The following is a 21,386-nucleotide window of genomic DNA, read 5'->3' on the forward strand; positions in this document are numbered from 1 at the left end:
AACTATTTCTTTGAAAAGAAAAAAAAACTATTTAAATTGATTGAAACGATTTAAACGATTGAAAACAAATTTAAAAAATTTTTTCTTTAAAATAAAGAAATAACAAAAGAAAAGAAAAAAGTTTTTGAAAAAATTAATTTTTACCAAAGAAAAGTTTGTATGGAAAATAAAATTTTCATATTTTGAAAAATTATTATTTTCACTTGCGAAATTCACAACAATTTTTCTCAGTCCACAAAATAACTCGGCAATTGCACTACATTTGAAATCACTGTATAAGAAAAAGAGAGGAAAACTAATCTCAACAATCTTTTTATTCGAAAAAGATTTGAAAACTTTTTTTTTTTTTTTAAATGAACGAGAAGATGAAGTTTAGATTAAAGAAAAATGACGGAGGCAAAATGAAAATCAACAAGTTTTTGTAGACCAAAGCATTATTTAGTCTGTGATATAAAATGTGGGAGTTAAACAAAAAAAAAAAGAGAGAGACGAAGAAGAATTGTGTGAGGAAAGATTGTTAATATTTTTTTTTAATTAGCTGAATATGATTTTTTTCTTGTTTGGAAAAAATTGAATCGTTCCAGTTTTTTTTTTTTTTTTGCGAAATTGAAATTATAATTAAAAAATTTTCACCGAAATTATAATTTAGAGTCTTTCTTCGCAAAAAAATTCAATTATTTTTATATAAATAGTAAAATTCTTATCAGAATTTCATTTATTTTCAATTCCATTTTTTAATTGATTTCTTTGAAAATTTCAATTATTTTTTAAAATTTTGTAAAAATTCCCAGAAAAAATTCAATTATTTTAAAAAATAAATGAATTTTTCACAGAAAATTAAATTATTTTAAAAAATAATTGAATTTTTCACAGAAATTCAATTATTTTTTAAAAAATAATGAATTTCTTCGCAGAAATTTGATTATTTTTAAAAATTAATAAAATTCTTCAAAGAAATTTAATTATAAACAATTTTATTGATAAATTTTTTCGCAATAATTCAATTATTTTTATAAATAATAAAAATTTTTACAGGGATTCAATTATTTTTATAAATATTAAAATCCTTTTTAGAAATTCTTTGGAAAATTCAATTGTATTCAAAAGTATTAAAATTATTTGCAGAAATTCAATTATTTTCCAAAATTTTAATAAAATTCTTCTCACGAATTCAATTATTTTCACAAATAATACAATTTTTCACTGAAATTAAATTATTTAAAAAATGTCAATAAAATTCTTTGAGAAAATAAAAATTCAATTATTTTCATGAATAATAAAATTCTTCGTAGAAATTCAATTATTTTGAAAAAAAATGTCTTGAACGAATAATTCTTTAGAAAAATTTTATTAAAAATAATTGAATTGTTTCGAAGAACTTTATCTGAATTTTTAAAAATAATTTAATTTTTTAAAGAAAATTATAAATTTTGAAAGCAATTTCATCAAAATTGTTGAAAATAATTAAATTTATATTCAAATTCTGAAAAATGTAAAATTTTTTAATTTACAATATAGTGACGCGTTCCGCGCGCTGGCGCGCATATCATTTGCTCGTTGGAAATATAATTTAAAAATTAAAATCCTTTGTCAAAATTGAAATTATAATTGAAAATTTGTCATCAAAATTGAATTTTATAATTTAAAATGTTTGAAACGAATTATTTTCCGAAAATTCAAAATTTTATTTAAATTTCTTCCGAAAATGGAACTTTTAATTTTTTCCAAAAAAGTAAAAACAAAAATTCACTATGGAGGGAGAATTAAAATTTTCGATATTCAATATATCAGAAAAATAGTATTAATTAAATAAAAAAAAGAGAAATCTTTGTTTCTGGTTTATTTAGTTTTTATTGAGAAAAATGAAAAACAAGAGAAAAAAACGCCGATATTGAAGATCGACGAGAGTGCAAGAGAGAAAGAATGCGTGCGGAAGATGAAAAAAAAAATACAAAAAAAACTATATTGTCCTAGCTTTTAAGAAATTTTATATTGACGTTGCTTAAGGTACTTTTTTAGCTCGACGAAAAAAAAATGCATCAAGTTCACGCTATCAACTTTTAAATGTTATTATATTAACGAAAAAGAAAATAATAAAATTTATTTCTTAAAAAATAAGCAAAAAAAAAAAAAAACCTTCAGTGTTCTTTGGAGAGGGAATTTTTCAATGATGATGATGAGAAAAATAAAAGTCGAGTTTCTTGTCCGCGCGAATTGGAAATTATTTTTTTACCAAAAAAAAAAAATTATAAATTTCTTTTCGAAAGAAGTAAAATTCGATATTTGCGAAAAATTACCAAAACCAAAAAGAAACGAAGTTCTAAATTTAAAAATTCGGAATTTTCCAAAATTGGTAAAATTTTCCCAAAAAAATTGGTATTTTCCAATAAGAGGGTAAAAATGGTATTAATGCCAAAAAGTACTTGAAACTTTCAAGATTTAAAAATAAAAAATCGGATCTGAAAAAAATTTACGAGAAGCGAATTCGGCCGATATCGAAAAGACTGAAAAGTACCTTTAAAATTTACAAACCTAGATATGTAGGCAAAAAAAAAAATTGAACTAAAATTATAAAAAAAGTATTTTTTCTATAAAATTCGAATAATTGAATAATTGAATAATTGAACAATTGGAAAAACGAAAAATCGTGGACGAGGAGCTTGATTAAAAAAACGATAATAAAAATCAGATCTACAATTCGTTATTACATATCTAGAGTTGAAAAAAACTCGGGAGATTATTTAAAAAAAAAATAGCGATCGTCGATTAAAATGTGACAAAAAAAATTTGATATAGAATTAATTATTATATTATAAATATAAATATGAATATAAAAAAAAATAAATATGAATATAAATATAAATAATAACAATAACAATAATATTAAGCTAATTATTAATTAGTATATTAAAAAAAATGGATGATTAACTATAATATAGAATGCAGTAGCGTTCCTGTCCATTATTGAGTGTTAATGTGCAGATATATTATATAAAAGAATTGATATATATAAATATATATGTATATTAAAGAGAAAAAGATCTACGCGTCAAAATGAATATGAATATGAATATGAACAAGATTGAAGAAAAAATGTGGGGAGAATAGAAAATACGGTGGGAAAAAAAAGTAATTCTTCGACGTTTATACGCATGTTGAATATATGTAATAAAAAAAAATTCATTATTATTATTATAATAAATTAAGTCATGTGCCGACGTTTCAAATTACATGTATACATTAATAGAGTAGAAAGTCGGATCAATAAAAATTTAAACTGAAAGGAAAAAAATTGTTATCATTTTTTGTATTTTTTAGTTTCTATTTTATTTTTGGTTCTCCCGAAATACACAATATTTCAATTTTTCTTTTTCAAAATAAAACTATTATAAAATTAAATTTTTTAAATATTAATATTACAAATATTAATTAATTATGTATAATTAAATTTGTCCCAAAAAGTAAAATTTTGAAGGAATAATTCTTTGGAAGAAATTAATTATTTTATAAAAATTTTAATAAAATAAAATTTCTCGACAGAATTCAATTGTTTTTTTATAAAATCTAAAAACAATTTTCGCAAAAATTCAATTATTATCGAATATTTTGATAAAATTGATGAGAATTCAATTATTTTCGAATATTTTGATAAAATTGATGAGAATTCAATTATTTTCGAATATTTTGATAAAATTGATGAGAATTCAATTATTTTCGAAAATTTTGATAAAATTGATGAGAATTCAATTATTTTCGAAAATTTTGATAAAATTGAGTTATTAGAATTCAATTATTTTCAATTTTCAATGTAGAATTTTATTAAAATGCTTAAAAATAATTTAATCCTAGCGAAAAATTAAATTAAAATTAATAATATTAAAAATAAATTTACTGGTTTGGGATAATTTTATTAAAATTTTCAAAAATAATTGATTTCTTTAAAAAAAAGTCTTGAAAACCTGTATTAAAAATAATTGAATTCCTCGAAAGAATTTTATTATTATTATTATGTAAATAATTCAATTATTGTGACCAGTTTTATTAAAAATTTCGAAAATAATTGAATTTTATTCTTTCGAAGAATTAATTAAAAATTGAATTAAATAAAAATAATTCAATTCTTTCGAGAAATTATATATTGAGAATAATTAAATTCTTGGAAATTTAATTAAAATTAAATTGAAAATATTTGAATTAGAATTTTATTTGAATCTTTAAAAATAATTGAATTCCTTCGAGAAGTTGATTGAAAATAATTGAATTCCCACAAAGAATATAATTCAATTATTGCGACAAAAATTTGTTATAAAATTTTTAAATTCTTTTAAAGAATTCGTTAAAAAATTAAATGAATGAAAGTAAATTGAATTCTCAAAAATACTTATATTATTTATCAAATAATTGAATTCGTGAGAAGAATTTTATTAATTTTGTAGAAATAATTCAATTATTGTGACAAATTTTAATAAAAAGTTTGAATATAATTGAATTCTTTTCTGAAGTTTAAATTGTATTGAAAATAATTAAATTCTTTCGAAGACTTCTTGAAAAATTGAATTGAATATAAGAAATTAAAAATAATTGAATTATTTCCGGGTTTTCTTCTCAAAATAATTGAATTATTACGAGAATTTTTTTATTTATTAAAAATAATTCAATTCTTGAGACGAAATTTTATTAAAATTGTTTAAAAAAATTCAATTCAATTCTTTTCTTTTGAGAAATTTTATTAAAAATAATTAAATTTCTAAAAGAAATGTTTTTATTTATTGAAATTTTTATCAAAATAATTGGATTTTTTAAAGAATTTTTTTTTATTTTCTAAATTCAACATAAATAATTGAATTCTTTCAAGAAATTTTATTCAAAATAATTGAATTTTCGAAAGAATTTTTCTTATTTTCTAAAAGTAATTGAATTGAACAAAAATAATTGAATTCTTTCCCGAAATTTTAATAAAATTCTATTGAAAATAATTCAATTCGTTAAAAATTTAATTAAATAAAAATAATTGAATTCTTTCCCCATATTCTATTCAAAATAATTGAATTTTTAAAAGAATTTTTTTTATTTTCTAAAAGTTATTGAATTGAAAAAATAATGAATAATTGTTTCCATAAATTTTATTCAAAATAATTGAATTTTTCTTATTTTCTAAAAGTAATTGAATTGATTAAAAATAATCCCGATATTCTTTTCAAAATAATTGAGTTTTTTTTTATTTTCTAATTTTAAAAAAAATAATTGAATTCTTTCAAGAAATTTTATTCAACATAATTGAATTTCTACGAAGAATTTTTTTTAATTCTCTAAAAGTAATTGAATTGAACAAAATTAATTGAATTCTTTTTCAAAATAATTGAATTTTTGAAAGAATTTTTTTTTTTATTTTACTAAAAGTAATTGAATTCAACAAAAATGATTGAATTCTTACGAGAAATTTTATTCAAAATAATTGAATTTCCACGATGAATTTTTTTTTTATGCTCTAAAACTAATTGAATTGAACAAAAATAATTGAATTCTTTCCCGATATTTTTTTGCAAAATAATTGCGTTCTTTTGAGAAATTTTATTAAAAACAATTGAATTACTTATGAAAATAATTGAATTTTTGAAACTAATTAATAATAATAATTAATTAGTTAATTTAGTTAATAGGTGGATTTTTAAAAGATTTTGAATCGGAAATTAAAAGTTAATATTTTAAGAAAAATTTCTAATTTGCCTAATAATAATAATAATTTAATAAGAATAAAAAAATTGCTTGCCTCTGGCGCTTCTTTTATTTACGATAGAAATAAATAACATGAAATATGCATCTTAAAATACAATATTATATAAAAATATTACATATGCTAATACTTAGAAGTACTTTTAAAAATTAATAGTCTACAGAGTCTTTAAATCACTTTTTTTTTTAAACTTTTAGTCTTCAAAATTCCGCAATTAAAAATCAATTTCGAAATTTAACTGAAAATCAATTTCTAAATTTAGTTGAAAATCCATTTCTAAATTTCGTTAGAAATCAATTTCAAAATTTCCATTGAAAATCAGTTTCGAAATTTCACTGAAAATCAATTTATAAATTTCGTTAAAAATCGATTTCCAAGTTTAATAAAAAACCAAGTTCTAAATTAAATTGAATTAATCGAAATTTTGAAATTGCACTGAAAATCAATTTCTAAATTTTGTTTAAAGAAAATTTCTAAATTTCCTTAAAAATCAATTCGTTAAAAATCGATTTCCATGTTTAATAAAAAAAACCAAGTTCTGAATTAAATTGAACCAATCGATTCTCACCAATTGAATTCCGTTAAATTTGGCTTAATGTCCACTTCCTCACCATCGTCTCCCGTCACTGTTTCACTATTATTATCAGTCAAATAATTCTCCTCCGTCTTAACGAACAGAGTATTCGAAGTAATCGTCAATTTTTCCACCACTTCCTGCTTAGTCGAATGCACGCTAATGTGTTTATAAAAATTCGACGTATTCCATCGAGTTCCGTTCCTCCGTATTTTCGTCAATTTCCGACACTTGGGGAAAGGACAATTCAACAGAGCGATATGCAAACCATTGCAGTCCACCGTGACTTTAGACGAAATCTGCGGTAAACCGTGATAGGCATAATTCTCCTGCACGTAATTATTGACATTTCGGTCCAATATTGTTTTCATGTCACTGAGAGAGTGAACGGTTTCTTTTTCTGTTGTTGCTTTATTGACAACTGTCGGCGAAGAGGTTGAGGATGAACCGGAACATGCACTGGTGGAAACAGAGTCTTTTGATCTTTTATTTTTCGCCACAAGTTTCTTCACTGTGCTGACAATTTCCCATATTGCCTGCTCGAGACCGCCGACGAATATAAATTTCTCCGGGTGATCCTTGAAGATTCCGTAATATTTTTCGCGATCTTCTTTCTTTATTATTTCGTGTAATGTGTTTTGCATGAAGTGTTCGATTTTTTTCTGATCGACTTGCGTGAATCTTTCGAGGGCGAAGAAATTGTCGTATTTCGTCGCTTTTAGAATTAATTTTAGATCGTCGGGGATGAATACTGTATCTTCTTGTAAAACGCTCCATATATCCATTTTCTGCAAGAAATAAAAATCTAATTAATTACAAGCTTTACTCGATAATTAATTAATTATTATTTTTATACAATTATTATATTTTTTATACAATTAAATTATTTCTCGAAAGAATTCAATTATTCTGTTCAACAATTTTAATAAAATTTGTCGCAAGAATTCAATTATTTTCATAAATAATAAAATTCTTTGTAGAAATTCAATTATTTTCAATAACTTTGATTATTTTCGTAAATAATAAAATTCTTCGTAGAAATTCAATTAATTTGAATAAAATATCTCGAAAAAATCAATTATTTTTACTAAATTCAATTTTTATAACATTCTTTCAAAGAATTCAATTATTTCTTAAACAAATTTAATAACATTTGTCATAGGAATTCATAAATAACAAAATTCTCGTAGGAATTCAATTATTTTCATAAATACTAAAATTCTTCGCAGAAATTCAATTATTTTTAAAAATAACAAAATTCTGGTAGGAATTCAGTTATTTTTAATTATTTCTATTCAATTCAATGTTCAAAGCATTTTTCGAAAGAATTCAATTATTTTCAATACAATTTTTTACAATTTTGGAAAAGAAATGAAATATTTTGAAAATTTTTTTTAATATGTCGCAATAATTGAATAATTTTGACAAAATAATAAATTAAATTCTTCTCAGGAATTCAATTATTTTAATAAATATTAAAATTCTATGTATAACAATTCCATTAATTTGAATAAAATTTCTCGAAAAAATTCAATTATTTTTATATAATTCAATTTTTATAAAATTCCTCGAAAGAATTCAATCAATTTCTAGAATTTCAATAATATTTCACAAAATAATTCGATTACTTTTTTTTAAAACAATTTTAGTAAAATTCGTTGCAAGAATTCAATTATTTTTATAAATAAAAAAATTCTTCGTAGCAATTCAATTATTTCTCGAAAGAATTCAATTATTCTGTTCAACAATTTTAATAAAATTTGTCGCAAAAATTCAATTATTTTCAATAAACTTTGATTATTTTCGTAAATAATAAAATTCTTCGTAGAAATTAAATTAATTTGAATGAAATATCTCGATAAAAATCAATTATTTTTACTAAATTCAATTTTTATAACATTTTTCCAAAGAATTCAATTATTTTTTAAAAAATTTTAATTAAATTCGTCGCAAGAATTCAATTCAATTTTGGAAAAAAAATTAATTATTTTCAAAATTTTTTTAAAAATTTGTCGCAATAATTGAATAATTTTTACAAAATAATAAAATTCTTCTCAGGAATTCAATTATTTTTATTTAATTCAATTTTTATAAAATTCGTCGCAAGAATTCAATTATTTTCAACAAAATTTTTCAATATAATTCCAATTATTTTTATTTAATTTAATATTCATTAGAATTCTTTAAAAGAATTCAATTATTTTTAATACAATTTTAATAAATTTCGTCTTATGAATTCAATTTATTTTTGAGCAATTCAATTTTTTTTATAGAATTCTTTGAAGCAATTCAATTATTTTATCAGCAATTTTAATAAAATTCGACGTATGAATTCAATTATTTAATTATTTCCAATGAAATTCTACTAAAATTTTGTGAAACAATTCGATTATTTTAAAAAAATGTTATTAAAATTCTATAGAAGAATAAAATTATAAAAAATGATAATCATTTTATTTTAAACTAAAAATTTAAATATTATTACAGTTTTAAAACTGTATTATCTAAAATAAAATATTATTTATCTAAAATTTTAACTAAAATTCAATTTTAAATCAATTCTTATTAGAAAGTTCTATAAAAATTCAAATATTTTAAATTTTTGAATGCAAAAATAAATTTATTGAATAATTGAATATTTCTTAGAGAAAAATAAAAAATTGTATCAACAATGTTTGTTAAATTTGTTAAACAATTTTATTCAAATTGTATCATAATAATAATTTAATTTTTTCCAATGAATTTGATAATTTACGAAAATAATTGAATTCTAGTGACGAATTTTATTAAAATTTTTTGAATTCTTTGGGAAATTTTATTATAAAAAATAATTAAATTCTTGGAAATGTTATTAAAATTTTTATTGAGAATGTTTGAATTCCTATAATTTTATAAAAATTGTTGAAAAGAATAATTGAATTGTTTCGAAGGATTTTAATTAAATTTTTGACAAAAATAATTGAATTTCGAAGAATTTTATTTGAAAAATTGAATAGAAATAATCGTTTGAAAGAATTTTATTAAAATTTGTTGAATTGTTTCCACTTGTTTCTAAGAATTTTATTCATTTTATTTAAATTTTTGGTTTAAGGTTATGTTAGAGAGTAAAAAAAATCGTAAAAAATATACCTGAATTATTTTCCGATGCCGAACGATGTGAATTTATATTTTTTTCTCTGAGTCGAGGAGAATGATCCGCCTTGTAGAATTACATAAACAATTTTAGCTTCTCCGACATTGTAAATTCACAACATTCTTTGAAATTTTTTCTGTATTTTTTAAAAATACATTTCTGTCATATTTGTGAAAAGAACCATTTAATTTCGTTTAATTTCCAAATGACGAAATTTTAAGTAACTGGAATTAATTTCAAATGGTTAATAAGACAGTGCACATGGTAATTACTCTAAAAAATTTGTGTTTTATTTTGCTTTTTTACTTATTTATCATTTTCAAACTTTCAAAGAGCATATTTTTACTTTCGTAGGTATTTCTTTCAAATACTCTTCTTTTCTTACAAATCTTATTGTCGTCAATATTTCGATACCTCCATGTATTACAATCCTATCTTACGGTGAAGGTTAATACAGTCCTATCTTGCGGTAACGTTTTATACAGTTCTATCTTGAAGTGACGGTTTATACCATTCTATCTCAAAATTTTCAATTTTTCAGTTTTTTGCTAAAATTATAGAAGAAAATATTCTGTATTAGATGGTAACACCTAAAATAGTTATATTAATTAGGATATTTATAAAAAACAGTAATTAGAAATAATAACAAGTTTTATCTTCCAAGTAAAAGTGTTCTATCTTTCTTTTGTTTTTGTATCTGTCAAAAAAAATATACACATGTGATTCGTATAATCGTGTTAGAAAAGCAAAAAAGAACAAAAGGTAGAAAATGGATATCCCTTTGGATTTAAGTATGCCATCAGGAAAAAATTCTTTACTGAATAATAATAAAAATATATAAATTTATAAAGTGATTATTTTATCTGTTAATTTTGCTTTATTTTAACTTTTCTTACACCAGGAGAGACTTGTTCTGACGTAGAAATTGAGATCATTCGAATTCAGACTCGGATTGACTATTTTGACTAATATTACAGATACTTTTATTATTATAATTATATTGTAATTTATAATCTTGTTATCGTTTGTGAAATATATAATAAAATACTAGTATAATATAATCCTTGAAACATACTTATAAATTCTATATTGGAGTGACGTTTTCAACGTTTATTACAGTAAAATAATGTAGATTTTTAAATTATTTTATTATTATTCTATTTGTATTCTCACTTGTGTAAAAATTTTCTACAATCAAAACCTCGTTTACTTACTTATTTAAATATTTGTATCTATACTTAAAACTCATAAAAATGATACGTTTATTTTAACTAATAATAATTGATAATTAAAATTAAACAAGAAAACTAACAACATTATTTTTATCATTCCACTATCCCGTGAAATATTAACCTGTCATAAAATTAGGTTAATTAACCTTTGTAGAAGTATTAAGAATGCATTTTCTTGGCTTGATTTTATATAATTGTGTTTTATTTATGTATATTATGATAGAAAAATCTTTAAAGAATTACATAAAAATTATCTTATGAATATCAAACTGTCATTAATATTTTTAATATGGAATTTACTTTTAATTTGGCTCTTACGCAAAATTGGAAAATTTGAGATAGAATGGTATAAAGCGTTACTTCAAGATAGAACTGTATAGAACGTTACCGCAAGATAGGACTGTATTAACCTTCACCATAAGATAGGATTGTAATACATGGAGGTATCGATTTAATGAATATTCTCTTTTAAATTAAATTATTAATTATAATTAATAAAGAAAAAGGTAAAATGTAATTACACTGTAAAAAAGGATTTTTTGAGAATTTACTAATGAAATTGTAAGGTTACAAGGATTCTGTAAATTGACAACGTTAGACGTAGTTTGAAAGCAAACCATGTTTAATAATGCGACGTCTAACGTTGCATTTTTACAAAAAATTTGTAAGGTTACAACGTTGGACGTAGGACATATTTCGAGTCACGTCAGACGTTGTTTTCTTACAACGTCTGACGTGACTCGAAATATGTCCTACGTTCAACGTTATAACCTTACAAATTTTTTGTAAAATTGCACACTGTAAAAAAGCCCAATGTAAATTTACAACGTGTAACGTTGGAAACTTTTCGCTTCACGTATGACGTAGTACTATTACAGCCCAAATGTTAACTTACTTACCGTTCGTAACATAACCTCTCTTATGTGATTTCGCATCAAATTGTAAATCGACCACTCGTCGGTAATTTTACATAATAATTTCGCTGCATTTTAAAATTATTCTTTTTTATATTTATTTTGTATTACATAAAGGTTAAATTATAAAAAGGAAATAAAGGAAAAATGTAAGAAATAAATAAATATATTAAATATTTATAATATACAAATCACATTTGTAGCTTTTTTGTCATTTGTACAAAGTTAACGAATTCCCCAACAGAACAGGAAAAACAGATACTTTTTCCACTTTAATTTTAAAAAAATACGAGCTGCTTAAGCAATAGAGTCCATGAAGATATTCTGAAAAATTTTTTTATGTTTGAAAATTATTTTCATACAGAAAATTCACACAGTTGAATAAAATTTTTTAAGTATAAAAAATCATTAAAAACGTGTCTCTTTTTAGGTTAAAAGACATTACCTTATTAACTTTGATATATATGAAAAATTAAAAAGAAATCTTTCAAATTTAAGAAATGAAAAATGTTAAGAATTTGAACTTACCTTTACAAATTTCCTTTAATCTTTAAATTCTTAAAATTGTCGAAATTTTAATAAATTAAAATTAAAATATTAACGTTTGCCTATGCGCATAGTTTCTTATATGCCACTTCATCGTCACGCAGTGTAGAAAAACATTCGGGCAAAAAATATCATATTCGAATGTATACTTACAGACAGCTACATAATTCTACATACTGTCGGTAAAACTATCAGCTGTAAGTTACTTAACACACGAAAATATTTTTACGGTTGGGTTGCTAACATACAACGTTATACGTGAAGCGAAAAGTTTCCAATGTATCACGTACGGAAGCGCCTATACGCCACTGTAACCGAATCCCGTATGTGTGCATAAAGTAAGGTACAAATACAAGAATTGCGTGCGAGGGACCCCCTTAGGCTAGCTGAAATTCCCTAGAATAGAATTAATTGCGAGCGAGCCTACCCCTTAGGCTAGCTGAAATTCGTTAAAATTAAACGACTGTGTGAAAAGGAGGTTATGTTTTCTTTCCTGAAACATTAATTAAAATTAATTTTTTTAAACATTTCTTTTTCACAAATTGAAAAAAAGAAATCTTGTGAGGTAATAAGTTAAATTTATTTGGAAAAAAAGTAAAATAATTTTGAAGTTAAATTGATAATGTGTCTACAATTATTCTGATCCATTTTACAAAAAGAAAATTAGTTGTGTTATTTATGGGAAATTTTAAACATGAAATATTTATATTTTTTTAATATATACATACAAATATGTAAGTTAAAACAAAATCGAATTTTAAAAAACAGACCATTGTAGAAACTATTTAATAAGAGTTGAAAAATTATTAATAAATTAATTAAACATAACTTTTTTACAGAGCTAACAATTATCAATTTAACCTCAAAATTATTTTACTTTTTTCCAAATAAATTTAACTTATTACCTCACAAGATTTCTTTTTTTCAATTTGTGAAAAAGAAATGTTTAAAAAAATTAATTTTAATTAATGTTTCAGGAAAGAAAACATAACCTCCTTTTCACACAGTCGTTTAATTTTAACGAATTTTAGCTAGCCTAAGGGGTAGGCTCGCTCGCAATTAATTCTATTCTAGGGAATTTCAGCTAGCCTAAGGGGGTCCCTCGCACGCAATTCTTGTATTTGTACCTTACTTTATGCACACATACGCGATTCGGTTACAGTGGCGTATAGGCGCTTCCGTAATCACGAAATGATTAAACATTCGGGATGTACATTTACTAACGCGTGACACATTTACAACGATAAGCGTAATAATTTTACTTTTTAATTGTGAAAATACTATATGGGTGTTAAATTATTACGTGTACCGTAGTAAAATTACAAACTGGAAAATTTAAAATTAACGACCCGATTGTAATTCAACATTGGTCTTTTTTACAGTGCAACGTTAGACGTCGCATTATTAAACATGGTTTGCTCTCAAACTACGTCTAACGTTGTCAATTTACAGAATCCTTGTAACCTTACAATTTCATTAGTAAATTCTCAAAAAATCCTTTTTTACAGTGTATGTAAAAACGGTAAAAACCGTAAAAGCAAAGGAATATTGCAAAAATTTAGAGGTTATGTTTGGCTCGATTTATAATTCTGTAAAAATTCAGTTTCAAAAATCAGTTCTCGTAAAAAACTGTGGTAGGAAAAATAGCAAAATAGTTCAAATAACCTTATTTTTGCAGTAAAGTGGTCTTATTTATTTTTTTAATGGTATATATCGATAAATATAAATTTACGAATGTTGTCAATATGTCAATTATGAATGATTATGAAAACCAACCTGTTTTTGCGCACCTTTACATTAAAGGCAACAATAATCAACAATTCAAGACGTTTCGAGTAATTAAACCAGTTTTTCGTTTACCGATAAAATCGTCTTTAAAAACGAATGAAAAAGGTGAGTGAAATTTAATTACTTTCCTCGTAATTACTGCTCGCTCGGGTAACTGTGAATGTAAACATTTTATCGCGTCCCCTCGAGGACGAAAGACGAACTAAAAATCTTAATGAATCAAAACCCACGAACTTTTGAATAAAATATTCGTTTTTCGATACAATTTTTATTTTTTATGTTATTTCTTTATTTTTCAAAAAAGGACAATTTGGAAAAGTTTTTCGATTATTATCTTTTATTATAAAGAAGCTTGTTTGAGTTGCCATTGAAACATTTGAATTTGACGCAAAAGGCCAGTGAGTCGTGTTCCCGTCGACGGTTCACGTTGATAATTGACAAAATTATTGAGACGATTTTTTTTCCCTTGCAATTTCGGTGACAAGTAGGCGCGAATCATTGGATTGTGAGCGTAATTTATTATTGGATTTTGATTAGACAAATCCGACGACATGCAAACGAAACTGTTTTTCTCCGACATTCTTTTCATTTGCTTCTTTAGAGACATTACCTTGAAAGGGAAATTTTTTATAAATTATAAAACTCTGAATTTATTATTAAAATTGCTATAATTAAATCATTATTAAAATTAGTAATTAAATTATTATTAAAATTACTAATAAAATTATTAATAAAATTATTATTAAAATTAGTAATTAAATTATTATTAAAATTACTAATAAAATTACTATTGAAATTACTAATATAATAAAATTACTTTTGAAATTATTAAAATTACTATTGAAATTATTAAAATTACTAAGAAAATTATTATTGAAATTATTAAAATTAATATTAAAATTACTAATGAAATTATTAAAATTAGTAATAAAATTACTACATATTGAAATTTTTAAAATTGCTAATAAAATTACTTTTAAAATTATTAAAATTACTAATTGAATTACTATTGAAATTATTAAAATTACTAATTAAATTACTTTTGAAATTATTAAAATTACTAATTAAATTACTATTGAAATTATTTAAAATTAATATTAAAATTACAAAATTATTATTAAAATAACTAATAATATTTTTTATGATTCTGAAATTACTTCTTTATAGAGACCAATAACGGCATTAATTTCCTCTTCCTTTTCGACGAGATCGACTTCCAATTTTTCTATTTCTTTCGCCAATGTCTTGTCCTTACATTTTTCCGACTTTTCTTGCAATTTTTCGTATTTTCTGCAAAAATTAAAAAATTTCTATTCACTTTTTTCTTTATTCATTTACCTTTATCTAATTTTTTTTCAAATTAAACAGTAAATAAATTTAGTGTAGAAAATAAATTATAATTACGAATTCATTTCTTCGAATTGATCGTGAAGTTTTATTAAGACTTCTCGATTTCCTTTTTCGTTATTCGCTTCTGATTTGATTCGATTATTCTCTTCAACATTCAATTCCATCTAAAAATTTCCAAAAATATAGTAAAATTATATTGAAATTGAAATTATATTAAAATTAAAATTACATTAAAATTAAAATTATATTATTAAAATGAAATGATATTATTTTTTGACTGAATTGTAGCAAAAAAACCTCTTTATCTTCAAAAAGTGTTTCACAAATGTTTCTGTTAAAATTCTGATGCAGCGAATTCGGCATTTTATTTGACGAAGAGATTTTCGATGTTTTGCAATTTAACGTCGAATTTTTCTTCAATGGCAAATTAACGAAATTCAAACCCAATTGTCCGCTAACTTCGTTTGACGAATTGGGCCTATTTCCCAGACTCATTTTGCGAATCAACATCGACGAGACTCCTTGCGGCCTCGCTTGTTTGCTCTTCATTATACTCAAGACCTGTTAATCAAGAAATTTTATTTATTATTAATAATTAATTAATTAATAATAATCTATATATTAATAATCGTTGTATTCCGCTAATCTGATCGCAGTTTGTTTTTTTGTTTCCCAACTTTTTAAATGTTTTCAATTTTAAAATTAATGTACTGAAAATTATTTAATTCTTGCAAAGTATTTTACAAAAAAATTTGAAAATAATTGAATTAATTTCAAGATTTTATCAACATTTTTTTTAATAATTGAATTCTTTCAAGAAAATGTAATTTAAATTGTATTGAAAATAATTTAATTCTTGGCAAGATTTTTTTTTAAATAATTGAATATTGTTTAGAATTTATTTCAATATTCTTAAAAAAAGTGCAGTTTTTTAAAAATAATTTTTACTGAAAATTTAGAAAGTAATTGAATTTTATGAAGAATTCAATTATTATCAATAATTGTAATAAAATTCTTTGCAAAAAGTCAACTTATAAATAATAAAAATCTTCCTAATAAAATTCAATTATTTTTATATAAATAATAAAATTCTTATCAGGATTTCACTTATTTTCAATTCCATTTTTAATTAATTTCTTCGAAACTTTCAATTATTTTCAAAAATCTTGTAATAATTCTCCAAGAAAATTTAATTATTTTAAAAAATATTTGAATTTTTCACAGGAGTTCAATTATTTAAAAAACTTTTAATAAAAACTAATTCAAGAATACAATTATTTTTAAAAATGAAATTTTCGCTGCAATTCAATTATTTTAAATACAATTGAATCAATAATTGAATCTGTTAAAGAAATTTTATTAAAATTATCTTGAATATAATTGAATTTTTATTTTTTTTCCTATAGAAATTTTATTAAAATTTTATTGAAAATAATTGAGTTCCTTCAAAACATTTTATTATTTATGAAAATAATTGAAATTTCTGTGAAGAAATTTATTAAAATTGTTTTGAAAATAATTTAATTCCTGAGAAGAATTTTATTTTTTTTAGAATTTTATTTGAATCATTTAAAATAATTGAATTCCTACAAAGAATAATTCAATTCTTTCCAGGAATTTTGTTTCAATTGTATTAATAATAATTGAATTTTCCAAAGAATTTTTAATTAAAATTTTATCTCATAATAATTTAATTTCTCAGAAGACTTTTATTATTTACAAAAATAATTGAATTTCTTATCAGAATTTGTTGAAAATAATTGAATTTTGTATTAAAACTCTTAAAAATAATTTAATTTAAATAATAGGTATTTTAAAAAATAATTCTATTCTTTGGAGAAATTTTATTAAAATTGTATTGAAAATAATTTAATTTCTCTGAAAAATTGTATTATTTATGAAAATAATTGAATTCCTTTGAAGAATTTTATTATTTATAAAAATATTTTAATTCTTGAGAAGAATTTTCGTATGTATGCGAAAATAATTGAATTCTTGCAGAGGATTTTACAATTTATAAAAATAATTGAATTGTTTCGAAGAATTTTATCCGAATTTTTGTAAGGAATTTTATTGAAAATTTTGAAAATGATTTTTTTAAAAATTTTATCAAAATTGTTGAAAATAATTGAATTTATATCAAAATACATGAAAATAATCGAATTTAATTAATATTTTTAAAAATAATTGTATTCTTTCGAGAAATTTTATTAAAATTGCATTGAAAATGATTGAATTCTTGTGAAGAATTTTTTTATTAATATGAGAATAATAAATAAAATTCTTGCGAAAAATTTTATTAAAATTTTTATATAATAATAAACAAGAATTTTTAATGTTATGTACTTAATAAGTGAATATTCGTTAATTTTTATAATACTAAATAAAATTTTAATTTAATACTTAAATTATTAAATTTAATTTTCTAATTATAAAAAAAAGAAGGAAAGAGAAAGAAATGATTGAATTTAATTTAATATTTATTACCGTACTTGTTGAATATTGAGTCCTAAATTATGGCTCGGTGTAATTGAAGTGCCAACTGTAAATGGAATATTCCGAAAATTGAATCTATTGTAATAAGATCTTGGAACTCTCTTTAATTTCGACGCAACTGTTGGTTGCTCATAATTTCTCATTAAAATTGGATCATTAAATTTATTCCCTGGATATGAGTGTAAATATTTCACTTCATTTTCGCCCAAAACATTTTCAGTCCTCGATCCATCGTCGCATCTGAAATATCAATTTTCTGTTAAATATTATCTCTTTCTTAATTTTTGTCTTTTAAATATATTTTCTATTTTTTTCTTATTCTCATTTTTTGTTTATTAAATTAAATTTAAAAATTTAATTAAAAAAACTTTATGTTAAATTTATCCGAATAAAATTTTTAAACAAATTAAATAGAATTTAATTAAAGGAAAATTTAATAAAAAAAATAAATAATACGTTAATTTTTCTTTAGTCACTACGTCGACGATTGGCAATAATTTTTCCTTGGAGGGAATTTTCACTTTTTGATCCGTAATTGAAAATTTTTTCATATTTCTGGGCGAAATTTCGTGAATTGATTCCTCATTAAAATGGGGATTCATTCGTGAATGTTTGCTTGACACGACGGACATACTTCCGGTTTTCAATGCCATATTGTGATAAATTTCCACTAGATCATTGAAATTCTCCTCGATTTTTCCCTTCGAATTTTTTACACTCGAACTGCGAACTTTCGATATTAAACTCAATTGTAATATCTTTAAATCCAATACAATTTTTTTAAACATAGAATTCAAAATTCAAACACTGAACTCAAAAAAAAATTTATTTAAATAAAAGAAATAAAAAATTGTTACCATTTTTTGAAAATTTCTCTTTTCGTCGTTTTCGCTCCTTCTTCACGCCACTAACCAAATTATTCGACTCGAATTTTGTCGCAATTGTACTCTTCGAATTGAAACTTCGCAATTTTTCTTTTTTCTTCTTATTACCAATGGCAATTGTCACTGCACTTTCGTTAATTTTCTCACTTAATTTCCTGTTATTTATCATTATCGACTTTTGACAATTTCTATTCTTTTGCGCTTTTCTCTCAAATTTTCTAATATTGTTATTATTACTGTTTGTTTTTTTGCTGTTTCTTTTATACAATTTTCCATTATCTCTATTTTCACTACCGTCGATGCTCTGGCAGAAATTTAGATACAATTCATTCCTTAGTAAATTATTTTCATTGAAATTTGTTTCATCGAATAATTCAGAATTTATCGAAGTTTCGTCCGTTGGTATTTTATTCCCTTCGTTTACTTTTTCATTTTCCTCGGTATTTATTTTTGGATTTTTTATTCTTGCGATTGGAGAATTTTCCTTGAGAATATTTTCCTTATTTTTGTTTATTACTTGAATTTCTTCTCCGAGAAAATTTGTTTTATTTTCCTCCTTTATTCCGTTTACAATTTTACTTTCGTCTTTTATTTTAATTTCAATTTTCATTTTTCTTTCGTCACTGGTTTCATTTTCTACTGTTTGATTCACAATTTTCTCGGTAATTTCAAATTTTTCCGTTGACTCTTCATTGTTTTTTAAAATCTCTAAAAAAATGAAAATAAATTAAAAAATTGAAAAGAAACGAATAAAAAGAAATTAACAAAATTGTAAAGAAAAAAATAAATTTTAAAATAATGGAAATTTTAAAGAAATTCCAAAATAATTTTTTAATGAGATAATTTTTTGTAAGTACCTTTTATATCAGTTCCAACGGTTCTTGTTGAAAGTGAACATGTTTTTCTATCGTAATTCCAATCGCCGGATATTTTTCGCAAAGAATTTAATTCACCGTCAGAATTTATTTTCTCCTCCTTGGCGATTTTTACATTTTTTGTTTCTAGTTCTTGAGATAATGAAGTTCTGAGACTTTTTCTCGAATTCGTTCGCTCGCTTTCGGCTTTAGGAGAAAATAAGGTTTCAATTTTAATTGCTAATTAAATTAAATTAAAATTAAAATTCAGTTTAAAAATAAAATTTAAAATTATAAAATTAAAATTAAAATTAAAACCAAATTCCAACTAAAATTAAAACTAAAACGAAAATTCAAACTAAAATTAAAAGTAAAACTAAATAAAAAAATTGAAACGAATAAAATTAAAGCAAAAACTGAATTTACAATTAAAACTAAAATTAAAATTAAAACTAAAAAAAATTAAAACGAATAAAATTTAAACTAAAATGAAAATTAGAACAAATATTAAAACTAAAACTAAACATTAAATTTAAATTAAAACGAAATAAATTCTAATTACCAATAGTTTCATCGATCTTTAAATTCCATCGATTAATTTCGTTTTCAAATTGTCGAAAATGTAAATTTTGTTGATTCAAAAATTCCCGATAATCCTTTGACGGTGAATTTTTCCCATTTTCCAAATAATCCTCACGAGTAATTGGAAAAATTAATTCCTCATTATCAAAACAATAATCCGACTGCGTCTCAATTAATTCCGAGGGAATTCCTTGATTATAAAGCAATTTCATTAAACCCAATTGTGTCTTTATTTTTTTACACTCCGACTCTGACATTTCCAATTGTTCGCCGAGTTCTACAAAAAATTATTTATCCCGAAAGTTATTTTTTTATTTTTACAGTAAAAATAAAAATTTCCAAAACAATATTTTTATTTAGAAAAAAAAATTTAATTTCAAACTATTATAAATTTTTATACCATTAATCCGTGTTTTTGTATCCATTTCTCACGAGTCACTAATAAAAAAACAGAAATGACAGTTGGAGAATTTTAGTAAACTTTTTTCATTGTATTTTTTAAACACCGAGAGTGAAATACGAAAAAATTAATAACGAATTTTAACGAGAATCACGAAATCGAAATTTTAAAATTGTAAAGAAAGAAGCACGACGCGAATTAAAAATTAAAAACGTTAAAAAACCCTTGAAAACGAAAATATGCACCAAAAAGAATTCGTAGGTTAGTCTATTTTTTATTATTAAGTTATTAACTCGGTTTTTCGATGTTTCGGTTCGAATTTCATTTGTCAATTTGCATTTAACAAATAACTGTCAAAACTGATACTTTGAAAATTATTAATTTAACTGAAACTTGTAATTAAAAATAATGTTTATTTACTCGATAAATGCTAAAGAACGAATGTTTGTTTATTTCTTTATTTCCTCTCGAGAATCTCCTGTAAACAAATACTTCCGGTTTTCACTCTTTAAATCGTTTTTTAATTTCGCGCGCGAAAAAGTCTCGAGAGAGAAAATTGCCCATTGTGGACGTAGCTTTATATACTTTCTTTCATTTTTTGCGTTTTGGATTCTACGAGGATTTGGAAATTGGATTTTGATTTTTTATTTTGGACTTGGATTTTGGGAAAGTACCGGAAATATAATTGAAATAATTGAAATTAACTCCGGGAAAAGTTTTAACAACGTGAAATAGGGGAGGAAATTGTCTTCTTTACCGACCGACAAAGGCGGCAAATTTAAAAATAAAATTTCCATTTATCACTTTACAAAAAGAATATTATTAAAAAAAATTACTGGAAAATTAAAATTTTAATTTTTAATTTCCAACTATCACTAAACAGTTGGTTTGCGATGAAA

At 22.5% G+C, this 21,386-nt stretch overlaps 2 protein-coding genes across 3 annotated transcripts; both read right to left on the reverse strand.

The window, feature by feature from the left end:
• Positions 1 to 6,161: 6,161 nt before the first annotated feature.
• On the reverse strand, positions 6,162 to 9,653 carry LOC122504935. Its single transcript, XM_043616294.1, has 2 exons — positions 9,438 to 9,653; positions 6,162 to 7,096 (listed from the first exon to the last, which is right to left on the reverse strand). Exon 2 carries the CDS (start codon positions 7,091 to 7,093, stop codon positions 6,299 to 6,301), a length of 795 nt encoding a protein of 264 aa, XP_043472229.1. The 5' UTR covers positions 7,094 to 7,096; positions 9,438 to 9,653; the 3' UTR covers positions 6,162 to 6,298.
• Positions 9,530 to 21,355, reverse strand: LOC122504928 (metacaspase-2-like). 2 transcript variants are annotated; one of them, XM_043616282.1, is made up of 11 exons: positions 20,488 to 21,355; positions 20,068 to 20,364; positions 19,509 to 19,712; positions 18,625 to 19,359; positions 18,224 to 18,497; positions 17,764 to 18,007; positions 15,569 to 15,832; positions 15,326 to 15,435; positions 15,079 to 15,211; positions 13,910 to 14,531; positions 9,530 to 9,665 (listed from the first exon to the last, which is right to left on the reverse strand). In XM_043616282.1, exons 1-10 carry the CDS (start codon positions 20,510 to 20,512, stop codon positions 14,262 to 14,264), a joined length of 2,556 nt encoding a protein of 851 aa, XP_043472217.1. In that variant the 5' UTR covers positions 20,513 to 21,355; the 3' UTR covers positions 9,530 to 9,665; positions 13,910 to 14,261. The 2 variants fall into 2 exon arrangements, with proteins under 2 accessions (XP_043472217.1, XP_043472218.1); XM_043616283.1 differs by having other exon boundaries at positions 9,537 to 9,665; positions 13,799 to 14,531.
• Between the last annotated feature and the right edge of the window lie 31 nt (positions 21,356 to 21,386).

Source organism: Leptopilina heterotoma, unplaced genomic scaffold (genome assembly GCF_015476425.1).
Source record: "Leptopilina heterotoma isolate Lh14 unplaced genomic scaffold, ASM1547642v1 Lhet_325, whole genome shotgun sequence".
In the NCBI taxonomy this organism is placed as follows: domain Eukaryota; kingdom Metazoa; phylum Arthropoda; class Insecta; order Hymenoptera; family Figitidae; genus Leptopilina; species Leptopilina heterotoma.